General features: G+C 38.7%; 1 protein-coding gene across 1 annotated transcript in view; it reads right to left on the reverse strand.

The window, feature by feature from the left end:
- The window catches only part of FAT3 (FAT atypical cadherin 3), a 399825-nt gene that overhangs the window by 92477 nt on the left and 285228 nt on the right, over positions 1–22120 (reverse strand). The window contains exons 5-8 of the mRNA XM_054518453.1: positions 15988–16302; positions 13873–14083; positions 13353–13421; positions 4503–4642 (exon numbers count right to left, since the gene is read on the reverse strand). Coding sequence (XP_054374428.1) covers positions 4503–4642; positions 13353–13421; positions 13873–14083; positions 15988–16302 — 735 coding nt within the window. The remainder of the gene's footprint in view (positions 1–4502; positions 4643–13352; positions 13422–13872; positions 14084–15987; positions 16303–22120) is intronic.

Below are 22120 nucleotides of genomic sequence, written 5' to 3' on the forward strand. Positions count from 1 at the left end.
GATACCACATAGCTTTATTTTCTACTTCCTGACAAGTTTTTCTTTCCTCCAAACTCCAACTTTAACATAAAAATTCAGTTTCCCTACCAACATCAGTGGCTAGTTATTTTTATTTTACTGTGTTCTTTGTGTTATGTTAAAATTGAAAGAAAAATCTTTGCTTCACAGACAAGGCAGTGCTGAGATTACTGGATGTAAAAAAAAAATTAAAAAAATCAAGGAGTGGTTACAGTTTGGAGGAAATGCTCAACAGAGCAAAAGTGAAAAATTGAATTGAATCTCCATGTCTCTTTTTCTGCCCTAGAAGAATCCACAGCCCAGAATTGCTTCTGGCAGGCTCTAATGTCTTATCTACATTTTGGCCATGGTCCTCTAAGAAGAGCATTTCACCATTCATTTAAGAGAACCACCCTCACTCAGGGTGACTGATCAGCTCCTCTTTAAGAAAATGTTGCAAAGAAAAGGTGATCTCTGAAAGGTGAGACAGAAACTCAGAGTTAAAAGTCAATCCTCAGCACAAGAATAAATTAAATTCCAAAACCTTTTGCAAGGGGAGACAGAAAGGGGCAATGAGCAGTAACTTCTGTCTGTTCTTCCAGTCTGGCTGGCTTCAGCAGAGGGTATTGTAAGCAAACATCTCTGGATCTGCAAAAGCTTTTCAGAGGGAAGTGCACATTACCCCCTGAGTGCCCACTCTACTGGGAAACAGTCAGGTGGTTTTGCAATAAGTGAAACTGAGGTGCCTTTTGCCTCCCAGCTTGGAGGCAACAGCCTTCATGCTCTAACACATCTTTTCTATAGCAGTTACAATGATGAGAAAGAAGAAGGAGGCAGAAAATAAGGAGTAAAATAATTTTTTTCACATACTAAAATCACTCCACAGGCTGTTCTTACAAAAATATAATTATCTGCTAGGACAACATTCTCAATAAAAGTGAAACATTATAATAACTTAAATGATAGTTCAGTGATTCCCCCCCGTACTCTGCTTCTGTGGGTATTTTAACAAAGCTCGAGAGTATGCACTACAAATAAGTAAATAAATGTGATTCTATTCCTCTGTTGCGTCTGTGTGTAAAAGATCTGAGTTGTTCAGTAAAAAAAGGGGTTTTGGATAAACCTGACTCATGACCAGGAGAATTTCTCATGTTTCAGAGTCAAAATTGTGGCAGGAGTAGGCATTTAGATGCCATTAAAATGACTCCTTGTGGGGAGAGACCTCTCTCTGCTCAAGCAAGGGCACCAAACTCTTTTGCAGGCCAGAGGTGATGGCCATGGCAGGGAGCGGAGTCACTGCACAGAGCCACTCTCTCCAGCTCTCTCCAGCACATGGGATACAGAAGCCCCTATCCCTCTGCAAGGCCAACAGCTTGCCTGGCAGCTGCAGGAGTTGTATTTCGTGGGAATTTGGAGCAAATGTATTCCTCAGCCTTTAATAAATGACTGCATGGCCTCAAGCAATGATGGATAAAAGAGAGGGAAAAAGCAAAAGCTCTCCCTGTCTAAGTCAGAAGACTTAGCCATTCTAGAAGTTAATCACCGTGACTGAAGTTTTTTACCTACACTTCAAATATATAAATCAAACAAAGCAAAATTTCTTTGTATTTTTCCCTCTCCATCCCTTCCCATCCCAACTGCTGGATCGTTCAGGCTTACATGGATGGGGAGCATGGTGAGTAGCAGTGGCTCAACAAGTCCTGGCACTTGGGTTCTCGCTTTGGAGACTGCATTTCTTTTAGAAACCTTAATCATGCCCAAAACAAGTAGTGGCTTTTGGTTACACAGAAAGTTTGTAACTTTTTTTTTTGTTGTTAGTACTCTTTATGTTCTTTTTGCCGCTTTTCACAACAGTGAACCATTATTACAACAGATGTAACTTTTAAATCAAAATTATTTCCTTCCTCTCATGGTACAGTAATGAACCATGTGCACAGTAAGGCATGAAGGAAGTGAACAGTTCATTGGAGTTTAAGGCATGCAGGAACATTGCTGAAGAAACTTCATCAAGTCCATGCCAGGGATCATGTTACCCAAACAAAAATCTTCGGCATTTTTATGCTGTATTTTACCACCTCCAACTGTATAATAGACAAAAGGCCAAGAAGAGATAAAGGAAAACAGCTGGGGTGGAATAAAAAGCAAGAGTGTTCCATTGCACATGGTGATCATCAGCTGTTTCATAATAAACCATCATACTTTGAGGGGGCCTTTAAATTGCTTTCTACCTGCTTTTTCTTCTACCATAACATCCTGCAGCTACAGTCAAAAATGCAGGTGGAACTGTGTACATAAAACAAAATACTCAAAATGTCGTTTTGTCAAAACTCAGAATAAGGAGAGCTATCAGTAAATGATATATTCTATGACATTTTTAAATAAAACCAATCAGTTTTATATTTTTAAATTATTTTTCTAAAAGAAAATTAAGATGAGAAAGGTAACCAAAGGCTCCAAAGTACAGCCAAAAATAAAGTAGGAAAGTTTTGCAAAATGGAGCGATAAATATGAAGGCCATAATTCTGTCAGTTTTCAGATAACAATCACTTTTGAAATCTCTGTTGTGAAGACCAAAAGAAACACATGCTCAGATGCCTTGGCCACCATTAAAAATTAAACAGTATCCACACAGAGAGAAGGTGGGGGAGGGAAGGGTCTGTACACACCAGTGATTATTAATGCTATACTCTTGCAATCTGAAGCTATCTTACATTCCTAAATGGGTCACATCACTGTTAAAAAGAATGCTCAGGCTTCTTTTAGAATGCAACAGCTTTACTGAAATATATTTTTACCATATGTTTTAATTAAAAATGTAGGGGTTTCATCCAACTAGGTTTTGAGGACTGTTATATAGGTCAATTTATTAAATCAAAAGCAGCAGAAACAATAAACGCAATATCCATGAAAAGAGAAATTACTTTAATCCAGCATGTTTGAAACTCCCTAAGCTTTTTAATATTTTTTTGGCTGAAATGTTTGCAAGAAAGAAAAAAGGTCACATTAGGCATTCAACACCATCTAAAATGTGGACTAAGAGTGTAGCCAAGATCAAAAAATGGCATAAGAAAAAAAACTACTCAAGAGTTGAAAAAAATGCCTTATGGAAAGGGAACATAAAGAGGTCAGTCATTCTCCTTTGCATGTCTACTGGAAGACTGGGAGGTGATTTGAGTATTGTAAGTGCCTTCCTGGGGAGAAAATAGTGTTTTTTAAAGAGTTCCTTAATTGAGCAGAGAAAGACATAACGGGGAACATGGGCCAGATATAATCAAGCTTAAAGTTAAGGGATGTTTTTAGCAGAGATGCAATTAATTCTGGAACTGACAGGGAAAACATTGGATTTCCTACCACCTAACTTACTATCAACTGTTGTTTTCTTACCAAGGGTGGATTACTGGGAGAAAAAATAAGACATTTTAGGGCTGGGATATAAACAGGACATATAAACATGAACTCAGATTGAGAAAGCACTCAATGATTTAACGATTTCTTAGGAAAGTTGGTGTTGTGGCTCACTGAATACAGATTTACATCCAAAGCATTTGAGCAAAAAGGCAAGGTACAACAGAAGCATCTGCATGTGCATGCATATATGTAAACATAAAAAATGTTCAGGCTTTCCTTCTGAATTATAAAGAAGGAAATAACATAACCAACCTATTTTTTTTCATTTACACTTGGGGAGTAACTCAGATGTAGAATTTCAGGCTGTAAGTAATCCAGAGCCCACAACTCTACCTCATATCAAAGGATTTTGCTGCTTGAAGTCTTCCTGGTGTCCCCTAGACCTCAGAGTCCCTGTCCTTATGCCATGACCCAATTCCAGACTAGCTCCCACTGAACAGATACCTAGGCTCTGTGTCACGGTGTCTTCTACAAAGATGTGTCAGAGGCAACATTGCTCCAGCCCATCACGTTTATCTGACCCAACTTTAAAGGCAAGGAGCCTGATAAGCATGCCCTGTATTAAAAGGTTCAGTGGGGCTGCTTTGCAGAAGACAGAGTAATCACAGGCAGTGACACTAAAGGAGGGATTCTTTGAATTTTAAGTTTTGCCTCTGAACAATTTATTTTCTGAACAATTGATCTTGTGTCCCACTTTTGGGTCTTCGGAGAATGAGAGGTATAAACTCCATTTAACACAATCAATAGCAATATTCCCTGACACCATGGAAGCACTATTGTATTTTGGACCATTATGGGGAGATGCAATTGTCAAAATCTAGGCTTTGCTGCCTGTGATAGGGACTCCCTCAGCTGGAGGAAGGCAAATTACTTTCATGTGAGCAGGAAGAGAACAAAAGGAGAAATAATGCTTTGAAAAATTCAACAGCTGATTCTTTACAGCCAGATGGAAAGGCTCTGAAAAATACCCCCTCTATTAGTTATTGGTGCTCTCAAAGGATGAGGTTTCACCTGAATGGAAAAATTAATAACTTTTATAGCATATACATTCCAGAAACAAATGAATAACTTGCCAAGAAAGGAATGTGATATTCTACCTGAGTTGTGGCAATGTTTGTTCCATCGGTGACCTCCACAGTCATGTTATACATTGACCTCTGCTCTGCATCCAAGGGCTTTGCAATGACAATCGTGCCCACTCCCTTATAGGCGTCGAAAGAACTATCGTAATTCCCTCCTAATTGTTGCACAAAAACACAATCAAATTAGCCATTTCTTGAAAACTTCCATTGCAAGTATTCCTAAAAGTGGGAGTGTCTGTTTAGTGTCATCCATCTTAATGGCCTCTCCTAGCACACACAGTACATCTAGTGATACCTCCTTGTTCATAAGTCATTTATATTTCAAAGCACAGTTTGTATATTGAAAAGCAGATATCACTGGAATGCATTGCCAAAAAGAAAGAATAAAAATCTAGCAGTACATTTAAGTAAACTATAGCTGAATCTATAAAAAGAATCAAATGGCTAGAAGCCCCTAAGATGTGTGCCCTTGTGGTTTAAATAACGAACAAGAATAATTATTTTTGGTATAAAAGTAATTTCAAGAGAGTTTTATTCTACAAATTTTATTTTCAGGAAATTCTCACTGATACTTCTGGGTGCAAATAGCATCATCTGAGTTTTTAAAAACTACAGTTATAATAAATTTTAAAAATGCAAATAGAGATTTGTTATGTTAATACCAAGGACAATGATAATTACTGGCAGCAAAGGTCAAATCCTTCCAGTGTTTTAAGAACTATTCAAATAGATCTGACAGGATACACAACCTAAATTCTTTCCAGTACAAAAAAACCTCTCACAAAGCACTGTTCTAATACCAGCATTCCCTTTTCCTGTCACACACTGAATGCTGTAGCAGTGGGAAAACCCTCCTGAGTACTGAGTGAAAGAAAGAAAATAAAAAATCTATTAACAAGTAAAATAAGGCTATAAATAATATAACCTCAAATATAATTTCAGATTGAAGGGTTACAAGATTTGTCAGCCACAGCTACAGTTTATAAATTTGAACGACTCATTATTTTCAAAAGCGCAGCACACACTCCCTGCTGATAAGTTGTTTTCTTGCTTACTCATCTATGAAGTGTAATTTAGTATTAGTTGAGTCTGAAATTTTTGGAGGCTAGGGACAGGGAGAGGTGGGACACAACACTGCTGACAGACAAACTCTTAAGCTATATTCATAACACAGCAATTCAATGCCAACCCTGCTCCACAGAGACAAAAAGCCTTTCAAACCCCACTGGTTATGAGATTTGTGTAACAGCTGCTGAAAGCTCTTGAGATGAGGTGCACAGGTAGAAAAATACCCATCCTATTGACTTAGCTCTGGTGAAATATATATAAAGAGAGATATATGTGAATGGCTGGTAGTGTCACAAAATGGCTCTGAAAATTTTAGGGCTGGGGACTGAGTAGAGAAGAGAAGAGTCTTGTATGCTCTCCCATCTGCATGGTTTGCTGAACAGGAACTGGCACTATTCTCAGAAGCAGTCATGCATTTACCGAGAGAATAATGTTTTGGCATTTGAAGAAGCTGAAGATTAGGAGGTAACACAGCAAAATCACAGCCCCTGAATTCCTTAATGTGAAGGAAGCCTCACTTCTACCTCTTACACAGGCTATTGCAAAGAAAGAGGAAGGTGGAAAAAGCACTGCTCTGTCAATTTTTGCCTTGAAAGACATTTAGAGATGGATAGAAGAAAATTGAAGGAAAAATAATAATGCAGGTAATTGCTGCAGAGGAAAGGAAGTATTGGTGAACCTCTGGCCACTGAAGTGATCCAAATGTAGTAATTTCAGATGTGCCATCAGATTTCCATATGTTGAACAGATGTATGTACATATATACAGGTCTAAGCCTAATAGATGAAGTTGTGGTTTTCCAGGAAAACATTGCCACTGGTCCTGTTGTCATTTATGGCAGCTAGAAACATTGCTTACTCCTTGCCCTCATTCTGCAAGCTGTCCTTGGTATTTAAGCAATAGCAAGGTATTTGGACATTGATTATATTTTCGGTGCTCTTTCTTTTTTTTAAGTTAGTCTGGAAGAAAAAGTTTCTTTCTCCCAATTAATGTTTTAAATTGATTTACTTGAGAAAAATTGCACCATGAAAACCTCCTTTGAAGAAAAGAGCTTGAGATTCATGCAAGGAAATCTCAGCTGAAATGAAACTAGCCTTGGGACAGTAGGCACTTCACAAAGAGAATGTTTCATACTGATAACCATGAAAACAAAGTGCAAGTCTATACTTTGAGATGCTTAATAACCATCTTAATGAGCAATCAAAAATTATATGCTATCAACTGGCACACACTTCCAAAAAAACCTGCCTTTAAAACTTCCAAGAAGTAACATGGAAGGATTAGCAATAAATGTTTTAAATGACCTTCTGCTGCCTCAGAGCTGGGATTTCAGGGCACCACATAGTCTGCTGCAAATAACCAACTTCTTCAAGCCACTTCCATTAAGTGAAGCATACTCTTCCCCTAAAAGAAGAACTGAATCCATCATGTGAATTTTTTATACATTATTCACATCTTCCTAAACGGTCTAGTGACAAACAAATTAATCTTGGTTGCCAGCTACCCCAGCCTGTAACTAACCAGGCAATGCAGTTCATTTTACATTGAATCGTTTTCTATTAAACAAGGCAGAAATTGCATCAAACACTGAGGCAGAGATGGATCAGAGAACATCCTGCTGTGAGATTTGTGATTATAATCTATTTTGGAGTGAAACCCTGAATTATTCATGATTCAGTCTTCTACATTTTAACAGACCATGGTCAGATGAAGAACCATGCAGCTGGATGAACTTCTGGGAATACTGCCTGAGATATTGGGTCCTGCCTCTCATCTGCAGTACCAAAGGCAATCTGCAAATGGTTTGTGCTGCTCCTCAGCCTCTGTATACACTCCAAAGAGGACCTCATATGATAAATGCTTCTGAAGCTGTATTAAACACTGATGAATTAATGAATTACATAAAAATGCTATAGAAGTTAAACATTTAGAGTCTTAAGTCTGTGCAAGGCCTACTATGAAGTTAAGTCTATGCAAGGCCTATTAGAAGCATCCACCACAATCATCTTTGAAAGACAGGTGCTGAGTTGCAGAAAGAGAGAGGTATCATTCTCATGTAAAAACAAACAGGAGTCTTCTATTTAAAACTCTTGCTGCTGGGAACTCCACATGAAACCACTTCCATCCGAAGGTGCCCATGGAGAGGTTGGAGGCTGAGGCCCTAGGAGGTGACAGCTGCAAAGGTGCTGGCTTCTGGGGTGCTGGAGGCTGTTTCTGAAAGCCTGATGCTGTGTCTGTACCAACCTTTTGGAAGTGAGCTTGTCTGCAGTGCCATAAGCTGCCACAGCATCAGTTTTAACAATTTTACTATTGTCCATTTAATAGTTTCTTTGATCACAATCTTCAGATGAAAGAGGGCTAAGGATGATGGCATTTTGTTCAGCTGCTCAGTTTTATTAATGTGAATTTTCATTACTCATTCCACTTTCCAGCATTTGGCACATGCTTTCCTTTTTACTGTCTACTAAACTCTGCTTTCAGATACAAGATACGTAGAAGCTGTCTTTGCTAATGTGCTTGCAATTGCATTAGGAAAGAAATATTTCAAATTAAGATAATACATTGCGAGTTCCTCAGGCACTTTGGGAAAATCAGTGACAAAGAAAGCAAGATGATTGCACTGACAATCTGGCTAGACAGGTTGTCCTGAGAAAGCATTTTAATACTGAATAACCCCAGAGAGATGTGGATTAGCTGTTGTCTATGGTATCATTTCAGGCTAAAATGTAATGCTGATACATCTTCAGTACAGTTTAAAGACTTCCCTTAAAATAATCTGATTAGACTGAAGCACTTTGAATAAGATTTTATGAAAAGTCCACATCTGTTTTAAGTACTGTGTTTGGATGAGAAGACTTATCATATTGGAATGGTAAAAATTCATCCAGAAAAAAATTCATTCACTTTTCTCTCTTCAATTTATTGTTAAGATTCTCAAAATCACCTAATAGATAGTTATGTCTACACTTCAGACACCTAAAGTTAAGTCAGATGATTTCCACCCTTACTTTCTTGAGGTTGATCTTAATGCTTTTGCAAAAGCCCCAGAAGCATTAAATTTTCAGAACTAGTAACTTTTAGAACTAGCAATTTTTAATGTCATCTAAAAGTGTGTTATAGTTTATATATGATTTTCCAATTCCAGCTGCTTTTGGCGCAGCTGTAGAAACAGCCCCTGGTACAAAAGATTTTATTAGCTGGCCCTCACTACAACTCTCTAGAAGAGTCTTTATTTTCCGTTTAACAGATGGTACACTACAGTTAAGTAAGAGATCTCAGGAAATTGAACGGAGACACCTCTGAGCCAACAGACTCTAAGTTGTGTACTTGGTATAGAGTTGGTTACATTTTCTGTCTGAACCTGGACTTTTACCCTTCTTCTTAGCTTATTTTTTGGCTTCAGAGTCACTATGAACAATTTTTCTTCTGACAAAAGTCCTGCATACTTTGGAAAGAACTGATTTTCCTTCTTATAAAAAAGATACCTAAAAAACCCCAAACCACTGAACCTTGTGAGGCTAACAAGAGAGGTGCAATGGAAAGGCCAAGGAAAACTTGAACTATCAAAAGGGATTTCTGGGGGTCGGCTGAAAAATTTGCCTAAGGCAAGACACAATCCAGATCTTGCATTCCCACAGGACGTGGACTCTGCATCTCTGTCCCTTTCTAATTTCAGTGCTGGGATTTTTAATGTTCAAGCATATTCTTCTTATATTGCATTTTGCTGCAAGGAGGTAATTTTTTTGGTAGGGCTTTTCCTAGATGTGGTTCCTTTTTGGTACAATGCAGAGCCTCCCCATGTTCTTATCAGTTGCTGATACACATTTTAAGATGATCACGCTGCTGGGAAAAATAATTTTCTCCTCTGAGAAGAAAACATGTCAGCAAATCTGGAGGATTTGTAGGCAAACAAGTCCCAAATGAGGACCTTTTTCCATATTTTCCAGTGGGACGATCAAAGAGGCTGGGGTTGAATACCACCTCAGAAATATCTGAAGACTGCAGAGAATCAGACTTGTTCAGTCTTAGATGCAAAGATGGATCACACTGAGCTCTGGAGGACATCCCCAATTCAAACACTGCTAAACCTAGCAGGAGTGAGTGGAGAAGGTAGCAAACAGCACACAATATTTTATGTTCAAACTTAATAGAGCCACGATATACGGCTATCCTCACACAAGTCTCATTTGGCCCATCATGCCATTATGGACAAATGGAGAAAAGAAATACAGGAAGTGATCTGATTTAGAGAACAGTCCTCTAAACTACGTTTTCTCACTGCAGAGAAGATTCTTACTTATCTTGTCCCAAAAAAGCTGACAGCAGTGAACAGTGATGATAAACGGGACCAATTGCTACAATTGTCACATTGCTCGGGGAAGAGAATCAGAGCAAAACACAGGAAATTAATTCACCCTGAAACTCAGAGGTGAGGCTAAAGTACCTCTAGAATTTTCAGAAAAAGAAGCAAAGCAAAAATTTTCATTTCTTTTGTTTCAAAGAAGATGAAATAAAGACTGCCTCAAAAACCAAAATTTCAACTACAGATTTTTTTAATCATAACATAATAAATATTAGTAAAATGACAGGCAAATATTTATTCTTTTATGTACTATATCATGCTAAGAAGAAAGTAATGCAGACTCTGAATTTTAGATAAAACTACTGTAAAGAGACTCAAAGTCTTGGGTTTGCTGCTAAGAAACTGAAAGCAAGGGCATAAAAAGCAAGAAAGAAATCAGGAAAGTATTTTAGATAGCTCTCAGAGAATATTATTCAAAGAAGGCTAGGGAGCTACGTGTTTTTGACTGTAATGAAAACTTGAAGCACTATGAATTAAATGGACAATTAACTAAAATTAATAGATATTAAAATTATTGGCACTTAAGCACGCTTGGTAAAAAGTGCTGATGTAGTTTCAAAGCTTGGCTGCTGTTATAAAGGCACAGGCTGGGGGAGGAAGCAAAGATAGAGGGAGGACTGTTTGGGAAACCAGAGAGATGTTGTGCAACATGCCACTTAAGCAAAGACTAGCACCATGCAGCCTAGCTCCAGTGTTAAACTAGTCATCCCACCATTCCCATCAGTAAGAAAGGAAAAAACAGAAAGGGCTCAATTTACCTGGTACAAATCAAGGTCTCTGACTTATTTGGGAGTTCCCATTGCAAATCAGTTTCTTATTAATGACTAAATAAATTGTAAACTGATACAACTTATGCTTATGTCTTTCACACAGTGGGATGTGCATGAATTGAGAATGGTATTGAATGCAGTCTGAAAAGAGAAACCAGGTATGACATCTCAACTATTCCCAATTAAAGAAACAAACAATCACCCAAGTATCCTGTTCCTCTACAGTCTGTCAATGGAAGATGACCTTCCTGCCTCTGTGGCATCTTCCTCTCTTGGATCTGATTAACTCAAGTACTTAAACAGCTACCTAAAGTATATATAATTAAAGTGCAAAGTTAGGCAGACAGGACACTATAGCCAAACTTTATCTGCTCTCCCTCTCTTTTTTTTTGTCTGGGAGATAGTGGATGTTATGCATTAAAAAAGAGATCGTCTGGAATTCCAATGCCCATTTATTTTGAAAAGGTCATAAAGATAAAGGTCAAGCAGCAAACTCTATATTAAACCACGTCTCTACATAAGCCTTCAGGGGTTTTGTTGACATTACTGTGAACTATGCACAGAGGTTCAGAATCATGATATACCAGATGGAGCAGGATCAGGTCTGGTTTTACAGCAGCACAGAAACCATCTTGTGCATCAGCAGTCACATACAGCTTTCTATATATGACAATTAACTTCTACAAATAGCCCATGTCTTTCATTGGGCTTTTCAGCACTAGACCTCAATGCAGATGATATCAAGGAACAATGAAAATAAGTGGGGTTTGACACTGGCTAAAGGCAGAAATGGTTATCTAAATAGACAGTGTTCTGTCCGTAAAACTCTCAGGATGGGTTTTGTCTTCGCTCCTTGTATGCTGTTTGTCTGGAACAACAAGGTCTTCTCCATGCCCAGGATTGCTGGCTATTCCTGTTGCAGAAACTGCTGCTGTTGGGAATGCAATTATTTGTAACAGCAGCAATATTTAATGAAAACATTCATATGGTAGCAGAACCAAAGTGGAAGGTCAGGGTCACAGATTTCTCATTAAATCGAGGAAAGCTCTCTCTCAGTGACCTCTGCAATGATGCAGCGTCTTGCAACTTCAGAAGCTACAGCCTGTAGGGAAACCATTAGAATTGTTTAAAAAGGGAAAATCTTCTAAACCATTTGAACTAGTTTAGGCATAAAGGCCACATTATATGACAGAGGCTAAAATTTCCTAATGTTCTTCCTATCATCATCTCTGTTTGGTAGGCAAAAAATCAAATACCATTACAAGGTGTTGCTTGATTGAAAGTGACTCTTAATAATGAAAAAGAATGTAGCAGAAGAGCAGGGGTTTCCCTCGGGGCAGCATTTTAATGAGAGTTGGTCAAGCTGCCATGGAAAGGACCAGAAGTCCAGCAAAAGGTTCAAATAGGAAAAAAACCTGTCAATAACATCAATAAAGATGGATTTGTCTTGGGAGGAAAGGGTCAGTGAGGAAGGGAATGGAAATATAAACATTAGCTTATAAACTGCATGTAGCATACTGAAGCAACCAAGGAAATGGCAGGAAAACTGTAGGAAACATATGCTGTCCTCCCCCAGGGACTAGCAGCAACCTCAAAACATGGCAGTAGCTTTGGGTTTAATTTTAATATGATTGGCACATCAGAAACCACGCTACAAATTCAGAGAGGAAATGGTGCTGCTTCTGTCTTTCATCTGCACAAATTGGCAATAAAAGGTGGATGAAAATGACTCTGACAGACTCTTTCTCCTGTGGTCCTTGTCCTTCCTGTTGGCTAAACCCATCTGCAAATAACTATGTTGAAATGGGAGCCAGGCTCAATCCCTGTAAATAAAGACTGCTGATGCACACTTTCTGCTAAGTCCACAGCAAAGGCTTTTTGTTTCTCTAATCTTTCATATAGCATTTGCTTTATAACCCTTCATTTAAATAACTAGACTTTGTGCAGATGAACTGTTTTACATCCAAAGGTATGCAAACACTACATAGAAGCATCTGCAAATATTAAGAAGCACAATAATTTTCTAGGGGAATTTCTCACTTTTGAGATGTTAAATGAGTTATTTTAAACAACATTAACTGAATCAGCAGCAGAAGCGGGAAAGAAATGCTTAGGAACATTGACTCCCATTTCTTTACTTCAACCAAGTGAGACCCTTTACTCCCTGTAATTTTGGCATTTAATGGCATTTCCCTGTGATTTTAAGACTTCTATGGCTTCTCATCTTTTTACTAAAGATGCTTCTCCCTCCCTATTTTTATAAGCAATTTTATGTAAGGCAATTTTGTGGTTGAAATCTCACATCAAAACACATTTCTCTGTTTCAGCTTGCATTCAAGACAAACTTTTGGTGTCTCCATTTGTAACCCATATGTTGAGGCATCCCATTCTGTTTCACAGTTAAATGGATGGCACTGGACTGTGAAAAGTTTGAATTAATTATTTGTGATAAACTGTGGAAAATCCGTGAATAAAATGATAATAATTGGACACAAATACGGTAAAAGCTGTCATAGAAAGAAATGCAGCACATCCATGTGTCGCATCGCATCCTGTCACAGGCACTTATGAAAGCTGTAATATAAATTGTCTCAAAAAAACTTGAAAAAATAAAAGGCAGCCTGGATAGTTGTATTTTAGCAAATGTGTTTGCACTAAGGGTACCTTCTGTTGAACAGTTCTGCCCACAAGCTGTCTGTAGAATATAGAACATCTCTCGAGCATGCTTGCCACCTTGAAGCAGGGCAGTCGGAAGCAGAAAAAAAAGAACAGAATGCAGAAAAAAAGGTGAAGAAAGAGAGAAATGAGGGACAGCAAGTCTAAGTACCATAAATACATTTAGAAATGAGATTAGCAAAGTATGACAATAGAATTTAAATGACAGACAACATTAAGATTGCAGTAAATAACATAGTACGAAAAAAAACCAGTTCAGCCATACAGCGCTTTTTTTTTAAGCTTAGCTAAGGAGTCATAACAAAAGCAGGAATATTATTATTATTACTACTGTTATCACTATATTAAAATAGCATTTTCATTTCATCATTAGGAAAATGGATTTAACTGGGGGTGGGGGGGGGGAGGTGGGGAGGCAATTCAGGGTTAGTTTTCTTGCTCTCAAAACTGCACAGCTGAATGCTTTGCTTCTGGGGTGTCCTCCTGGCACCACTGGTGCCTGACTTACCGACGATGTCAAACCAGAGGGGGATGTTGGAGGGCTGCACAGAGACCACCCCCACAATCTCGGTCACTTTGTCGCTCTCCATGATGGTGAAGTTGTAAAAGGGCTCATCAAAAGTCAGGGGCACAGGTGAGGGCGCAGGCTTTTTTATCCACTCGATGTGGAGACGCGCAGTGGAAGATTTTTGGGGCCGGCCATTGTCCACTGCTTTTATCTGGCAGGCACAAAGAAAAGAGGGCTCAGGCTGAGCATCCCACCTTGGCAGTTCAGAACTAATTCTACTGCAGTGCAACGACTGTTTGGAAAATGGCCTTTGTAACCTTTTATGTAAAATCTCACGAAAAAAAGGACAAGCACTTATTTCTCAATTCTCACTCTTTTTCTTTTTTTTTTTTTGCATTATGCTTTGACTTTTAATTGAAAAAGGTGATTTAAAACTGAAATGTTTTATTTAAGAAATGCTGGTGTGAGGCCTCCTGCAGATGCAATTCAAACACTCCCCACACAGATCCTCCTCTCCAGAACCAGCTTCCCTGTCTGATTTCATCTTGCACCTAGTTCCATCTTGTAGCAAAGCTGGAAGCTTTGTAATGACCCTTTGTAAGACCATGCATTTGCAAAACATGCTCACCCAGAGCATGTTTGACTGCTTTCAAGTGGCATCTCTGTTGCAGCTAAGTATTCCCTATATTGCCTTCCTAGGGATCTTTAATTGAATTTAGTAAGTTTCAGGTCATTTCCCTCATTCTCCAAAAAAAAAAAAAAATCAAAATTTTGTCATGTTTTCTTTCTCCTCTCTGTCAAGTTCATTAAGAATTGCTTTGCTTGGTGATATTTCTTTTTATTATAAAGTCTTCTAGAAAGATGGATAGGCTTGATCTTTGTGTGACATGCTTTATGGATTTAGCATAGCGAAGGCAAGATGAGCAGCAACAAACACTGGGCTTAAGAAAACGCTGAATGCAGGTTACAAAATAGGTGCTTTGGTGGATAACATCAATGTTAACAAAATGTTAACCTTTTTTTAAAAAGTAATGTTTCTGGCTATATAGATCCACTATATAGATCCACAGGTATAAATATGCTATTAGAATACATTTTAAAAATGGGGAATACTCTATTTTTCTGAGATATCATGCCCTACTTCTTCCTCTGGAAATGTGTTAAGTGTATTTGATACTAACACTCGTCACTCTGCTCCATTCCAGGGAGGTCCTTTGTGAAAAGATACTGAGGGTGTGATGAGCAGTTTCTAGTTAGAAAATATGCAGTTGTTGCATTATAAGAAGGCTCAGATCTCAAAGAGGACTTTGAGGTTGCCAGAGGGAAAAGTACTCAGTCACTTGAAGGCTGCTCTACTCTGATTCCTAGGTATTTCTCAACATTTTGTTATTTATTCATTTTCCAACATTATGAAGGTAACCCACTTCTGTAAGATACATCATTTCCAGATGTCAGACCATGGACCTCTGACATTTTTATTTCAGCTCCTTAACTACAACTTGTTGGCTTATTCCTGCACATGAAGAGTGCACATTCTAGTCTTATATGGCTTTTATATCAACTCAACCATATTTTATTCCCCCTTTCTTTCACTTTCACTGTATGGTTAGAGTTCTGAAAGAAGAATTTTGACTGAGCTTTCTTTTAACTGAAATTGCTTCCACAACACAGAGAACACAGTACTCCTCCTCTCTTAGATGCAGCCAACTAACTGGGACAGGAGGTGCCCTCTGTAAGGGCAAACAATTGTGTCCATACCAAAGTAAGTACCCTTTTGTAGCTGTATCTGCCCAGGCCAACATGATGCAACTTTGGGAGCAGACAAAGTGGTCTTCATTTCTGCATATTCAAGGGAATGGCTTATGCTAACAATTTGCAGGCTGACTTAACGCTCTCAGAATACTTCATGACCTGCAATAGCATGAATGATCTCTCACACTCAATTTTTTGGCAGTAGTTGCATATAAATAGTAAATTTCTTAATTTAGGTCTTACATACGGGGCATAAACACAGTTATATATTCCTCTTTATACAGGAGGGCCTATTTCTCAAAAAAAAAGAAAAAAAGAAGTCAGGCAAATCATGGGTTTGTATGTCAATGAAAGAGTGCTTACTGTTAAGATGTCATAACTCCCCGCTGTGAACTGCTTTCTGGAAGAAACCATCCCTGTTTTGGGATCAATGAAGAACTTCCCATCATCGTTCCCATCCACAATGCTGTACGAGATTTCTGCATTAGGGCCTTCGTCTTTGTCAAAAGCAAAAGCTCTGTAGATGGGCTCCCCTCTTTTCTTGCGGTCCCTCTCCGGCAGCTTGATCTGATAGACTTTCTCTGGGAACTGCGGTTTGTTGTCATTCTCATCCAGAACTTGCACCACCACCCATACAGAGGATTGCTTGGGAGATGTGCCCCCATCTGAGACAGTTACCTGAAAAACAGCAGGGCAAGTTATTCCCAACAGCTACAGTGGGACTTCAGGAACTGGAGAAAAACATAAAACGTAGGAGAAAACACAAACGTAAGGAAATTCCCTGCCTTCCCCAAACTAACCTGCAGTTTGCAACACCTTCTGTGTACACAATACATAGTTACTATAAACATGCTCAGGGCTTAACTCAATTTATCCACAATGGCAAATCCAGGAATCCAGAAGATTTTTTACTTCTGAGATGAACGTGGAATATGGAACCTGCAGACTAGGAAGCTATTTCTCAAAACATTAAATCCTTTTACCTCAAATTCTGCAAGTTTATCTCAGATGAGAGAACTGAAATTAACCCATTAATCAGGGATCCCTGCATTTTTTGCATACATGTTTTAAAGTTTCTTCTGTCATGGAAAGAATTTGAAAGATGTATTTCTTCTTAAACCCTAAAAGAACCTCTGTCATTTTTTTCCCATTAATTATTTGGAAATTCTTAAACAACAAAAGGATTTCTGTCAGCTCTTTTCATTCATTACCCAAGATGAGACAGCTCATTAATTCCAAACCTGCTTTATATGATTATAAGGAGCACAGAGAGGCAGGTAACAAAAAATTTCTGCTGCATTGTGTAGAGAGTGCACTGTGCTGCCAGAGACATGTAAGAAATAAAATCTTTGAGATGAAAGTTAATTAGTAATTTAGCTGCAACTTAAACAGAATTACTAATAATTTTCAATCTGAAACACTATGAAAATGAAATGATTCAAGATCAACAAGCCCTCAAGAGATTTAATAATATGCCTTCAAAATGAAATCAATATGTTTCAAACTTCTCCCTCAATATTTCGATTGCATTTTTAATGAGAAAGAAATAAGGCAGAAAGTTATTTTTGTTTGCATGAAAGAAGTTCAAATTTCATTTTCAGCTACATATGGTAACATGCCAAATCCCACAGTAGCAATTTCTGATGATAGTGAGCCAAGATATTACATACCCTTCTCTGCTTATACTGATCACTGCACATCGGCTGGTTTACTGGTAACTCAATGTTTTATTTTTCCTTAAAAGTTCCTGTGTTCCCTTGCAAATCCTATAGTCCTGATGTCCAGTCGTTGGGCAAAGTAAAATTTTCTGGGAGTAATACCCCATGGCATTTCCCCATCCTTGTGTAAAGTCTAAACTTAGAGTAACCCCAGTTTAACACTGAGATCAGCAGAAAAAATGTTTTCTATGAGAAAGGTAAAAGACTTTATCTCTTTCTGTATTTAACAATGTGTTTAAAAACTGATGCAGTGGAAGGGAGCAGACTGACAGCCTTGGGGACTGAAACAGCTCATTTACAGAAAAGTGAGGAGCATGGCAACATACAGTGGCAATATAAATTCCCCAAAACAGCCCAGAACCCACTTGGAAAGTGGAACCATCCTCCCAACAACACATACCAGTCTCAGGCCTCTTTCTCCCAAGATTGGGGTAGAGTTTCCTAAGTGCTGAGTTGCTTTGGCAATTAGCAGTTGCTGGGATCACCACTCCTGTGATGGGGACAGCTGTTTGCAGAGTGCTGGATGGGGATGAGACCCATCCTGCAATGTGACATCTGCCAGTCACCAGCACAGGGGTGTGGGAAGAAGACCCACATCATTATCAGTGTGCTGAGCCATCCAGTTCCCACTACCAACACTTTCCAAAACAGCATTTCTAGTCTGTACACACAGCTGTGAATCTGCCTTTCCACACTGTGAGAGCCACACCACCAGGGACCTTAAGCCTCTCCACTTCACTGATGATCCCCTTTATTTCTGTTCTACTCTGTTGCAACTGGCCAAGCTCTAGGCAAGACCACAAGTTAACAAAGGAAACCTTTTTTAGGTTTCTCCATAGATAAAATAACCATTGATGACAAGCAGTACAGGTTGTATTGCATAGAAACAGAGACACACTAACTCAAACTCAAAAAATATCAACAAAATGCTTTTTTAGGGAGTAATGTTTTGCATTAAAAAATACTAGCGAGATTCTAGAAATTCTTGTTCTCTGAACAAAAACAATTTTTTTTTTTGTTTTAAGACATTTTCTTCAGCCTGCTAGCAGTAATCAACAAAAAAGATGTGTGAGTGAGATAAAGGGTTTACAACCAGCTATGTCAATAAAATCTATGAAAACCACAGTGGCATAAACAGTCAAAAAACAACTATGATGAAAAAACCCTACCTGAGTCAAAAAATTGCTCAAGAAGTGAAACACCCTTCTGTCTTACCAGTACATTCTCAAAGTTTGTCAAGTTACTGCTGAAATCTTGACTAGCATGGTGCTGTGGCAGCAAATGTTTGCAAGCATTTGTTTGTTTTGTAAGCCCAAACTTGGAGGGAATCTATTTGGTAACAGAAATGTTGCACTGGAAATATTTGCTGACAGCTAACAGGAAAGAGTAATGGCAATAACACAAAATGACAGCTAATTAATAAAAAATAATGAAAAATAGCCTGAAGTTAGTAAGTTCTGCTTGGGCTAAAACTTTACATCCCTGGAGAGGAAAATGTTAGGCACCAGCTAAGCCTTTTTCTCTGAGTGACACTCAAAACTTATCAAAATTACAGGATGAAGCTCCACTCAAAAAGCTCTGAGTGCCAGACAGAGGAGCTGAAGTTCTCTCTTTGCAAGCATGTAAATTAATTAAGCCTCCCTCACACCAGTGATGTGATTATTTCCCCAGCTGTAAATCTGCATCTTGACTGATCCCTTTTCTGTGCTCCATCATCCTGACCCCAGCCTGGCTATTCAGGTTCCAGCCATAAACAAGGTAAAAGAGCTGCAAAAATTTCCTCTGCCCCTACAGAAAAAAACCCACCATGACAACACATTAAAACAAACCAAGAAATTGCTGCCAGTTCAGAACTGTTCCCAGACAAAACCAGGGAGAAGCAGAGAGGTCATTCAGCACATCACTCTGCAAATACCATTTCCATCAGGACACAGCATCACACCAGTACTTAGGGGCCCCTCTAACCAAGGCAATTTCAATTCAAATGTAACCACAGTTCTTAGCTAAACCCTTGAACAGCTGGAAATTACAGTAAAAAGTAACCAGGGAGGGAAGGGAGGTTAGGATATTCATAGGACAAAGCTAATTCACAGCTGCTATCTCTGGAAATGCAAAAGGCAGATGTGCAAGGCACATTTCAGGAGAGAAGCTGTAATTTAGGACCAGTGAGGTTCTTTTGTTTAGAAACCTGCAGGTAGCATGGTAGGAAAAAGAACACAGAGACAAAAGGTAATGCAGAAGAATGACATCCGAGTGACATCTGTCATTCATCTGTCAGTCTGAGACAGACTGTCTCAATACATGCTTGTCAAAGTTTGCCACAGAAAACCCAACAAGAGTTGACTCTCACAGTAATCAGTATGGGAAAAGGGTAAGGACAAAATCACAGGTTTCCCAGCAGAGAGAAGGAATAGCTGCTTGGTCAGCATGTGCTTTCCTAAACGGTGAACACCTTCTCCTGTCTGTGTGATGAGTCTGGTATCCAGATCCAACTGCTGCAGACGAGCTGCTGCTTGACCATGTGCAGCTGAGATGGACCAGGACAGCGCCTGTCCCCTCTGCTGCACTGGTAAGATATTGCTGCTCATGCTGTGTCAGGACAGCCTAAACAGAGAACATAACCTCCCAAAGCTGGGATACAGCCATGAAAGCAGCTGAATTTGCACTCTCTGACTAATCAGACAAAGGGTTGATCTATTCAGTAAGGATGGAGTGTCTTAAAAAGAATATGATTACATATTTAATAGGGCCTGAATGCAACAGACAACAAAATTAATATGAACTATTATATATTTTCATGGTGAAATCCTAAGCTTCGCGGCTGTTTTCTCACAACCAGTTCCACTACAGTTTTCTCCACAAAATGAGCATTTTCCTCTAGGAATCTGTATCTACCCATTGGCTTTAATGCTTATGAGTTAACAGAAGTATGTCTGTCAATACACATACAGACACTGGTTACCTGGGAATTTCTTTGCTGAAGTAACAACAGTCACACCTCCCTTACAATGTTTCCTTTAGCTGGATGGACCAGGACAAGGCCTCCTCAAATTCCCTCTACTTCTATCAGATATGTATTTTTTGAGAAAAATGCATTAAAATATCTCCTTCTGCAGCATATGACAAATTCCGTGTAAGAACAGAATTCTCTCTCCAAGTAAAACAATTTCCACTTCTTCTGCAGGATCTACTTCAGCAGGTTTGGTCTATAGGCATTAACACTCCCTTCCCTACAGGACAGAGAGATATTGATGTTTACGTTCCTGTCCACAGAACAACTACAAAGGGATTTCCATAGAAGTGAACCTTCTCAGTGAAAATGAAGACTGACAGTGAATGTTAACATACCACAGTTGGAATGTTAGATGCGAGTTCTTCTTTTCATGACTATGGAGAAGGCATGGAGGAGACCTCTACTGTGGAAGTATTTCCTAATAATCCAGCCTAATCCAGCCTAGCAGAGCTCAGCAATGGTCACAAAAGGAATTTTGCCTTGAGACAGTCACTCCTCCTATGAGTCAGACTGTGACACTTAATTGGAGAAGGTGTAGTTCTTGAATCTTTCAGAATACAGATACAACTGTGAGGACCACCCTCCTGAATTAAGAGTACTATATGGAGTCTCATTAACAAAAGCTCATGACTTCCAAGGTAATTATTAACTCAGCTGGAGGGAGTAGCTAGCAGGGATGTTACTTCAACAAGTAAAAGACAATTAGCAGGTGTTTAATGTGAGTCATCATCTCAAGCCTTGAGAAGAACAAGTATCTTCTTCCATATCATTCCTTGGCTGGAAGAAGTACATAGCCTACCCAATATTTAAGTTATGAGAAACTGTCACATCACTGTCATTAGCATTGCAAAAAGCTGAAGATGCCATATTTGCTTGTTTATTTTTTTAGTGTGGTAACTGCTTAATGCAAAATGAAGTGAGCTGAGATGCTTGTGCCTCATCAAAGGAGCATGCACAAGGAGGTTTTCAGGTAAAAGTCTCTCCCTTCCCCCAAAAAGAAATGCTAATTTTGCTTCAAAAAACCTTAGAAAAGAGAATCTGGTTGAGCTACTGAAGGCAGAAAAATGATCAAAGGGAGCGGGAGAGTTAAGGCATCCCCCCGCTGTTAGTGACTAATGGGTTTGTTTCTTCTGCCAGTGTGTAAACGAGCTGCAATACCTATTGTAAGTCTCTGGAATTCAGCCCGAGTAGGAGAAGTGAAAGATTATAAAGGAGAGCTCATCGAGGGATGAATACAACTTTAAAGTCAAACGCACTGAATTACTATCTCTGCCGACTTCAGAGAGAGACTAAACTCGTGGCTAAATTCTTACAAGGAAATATTTTTCTGAAATGCATGCTGTTACTGAACTATATGTCAGATTATTGCTACAAAGTGAAGGCAATGCAGCTCAAAGATATACAGAATATGAGAGAAAAATAAATGTACTTTTTCTTTTCTTTTTTCTTCAAAACGAACACTGAGTTAGCTGTAGCAAACTAGATACTTTATCTTTCTAATCCCTTATCTAGCAACTGTGGGAAAGAAATGGTAAGTGCTTATTTCACTTATTATAATAGGATGTGGTGCTGTCCCAAAAGACAAATTATAATTCTTGTCCAAAAGAGTTCCAATCATATCAATATGATCCATCTTTTCTTTGCTAATCTGGGAAATCTTTGTTTGTAAAAAAAAATTACTACATTCACTCTGGCCAGGTATGAGAAATAAATAATTTAGAGTACATTTTAAATAGAGATTATTACTGACATAAACACTCTAGGT

The sequence above is a fragment of the Molothrus ater genome, chromosome 2 (assembly GCF_012460135.2).
Source record: "Molothrus ater isolate BHLD 08-10-18 breed brown headed cowbird chromosome 2, BPBGC_Mater_1.1, whole genome shotgun sequence".
NCBI lineage: Eukaryota > Metazoa > Chordata > Aves > Passeriformes > Icteridae > Molothrus > Molothrus ater.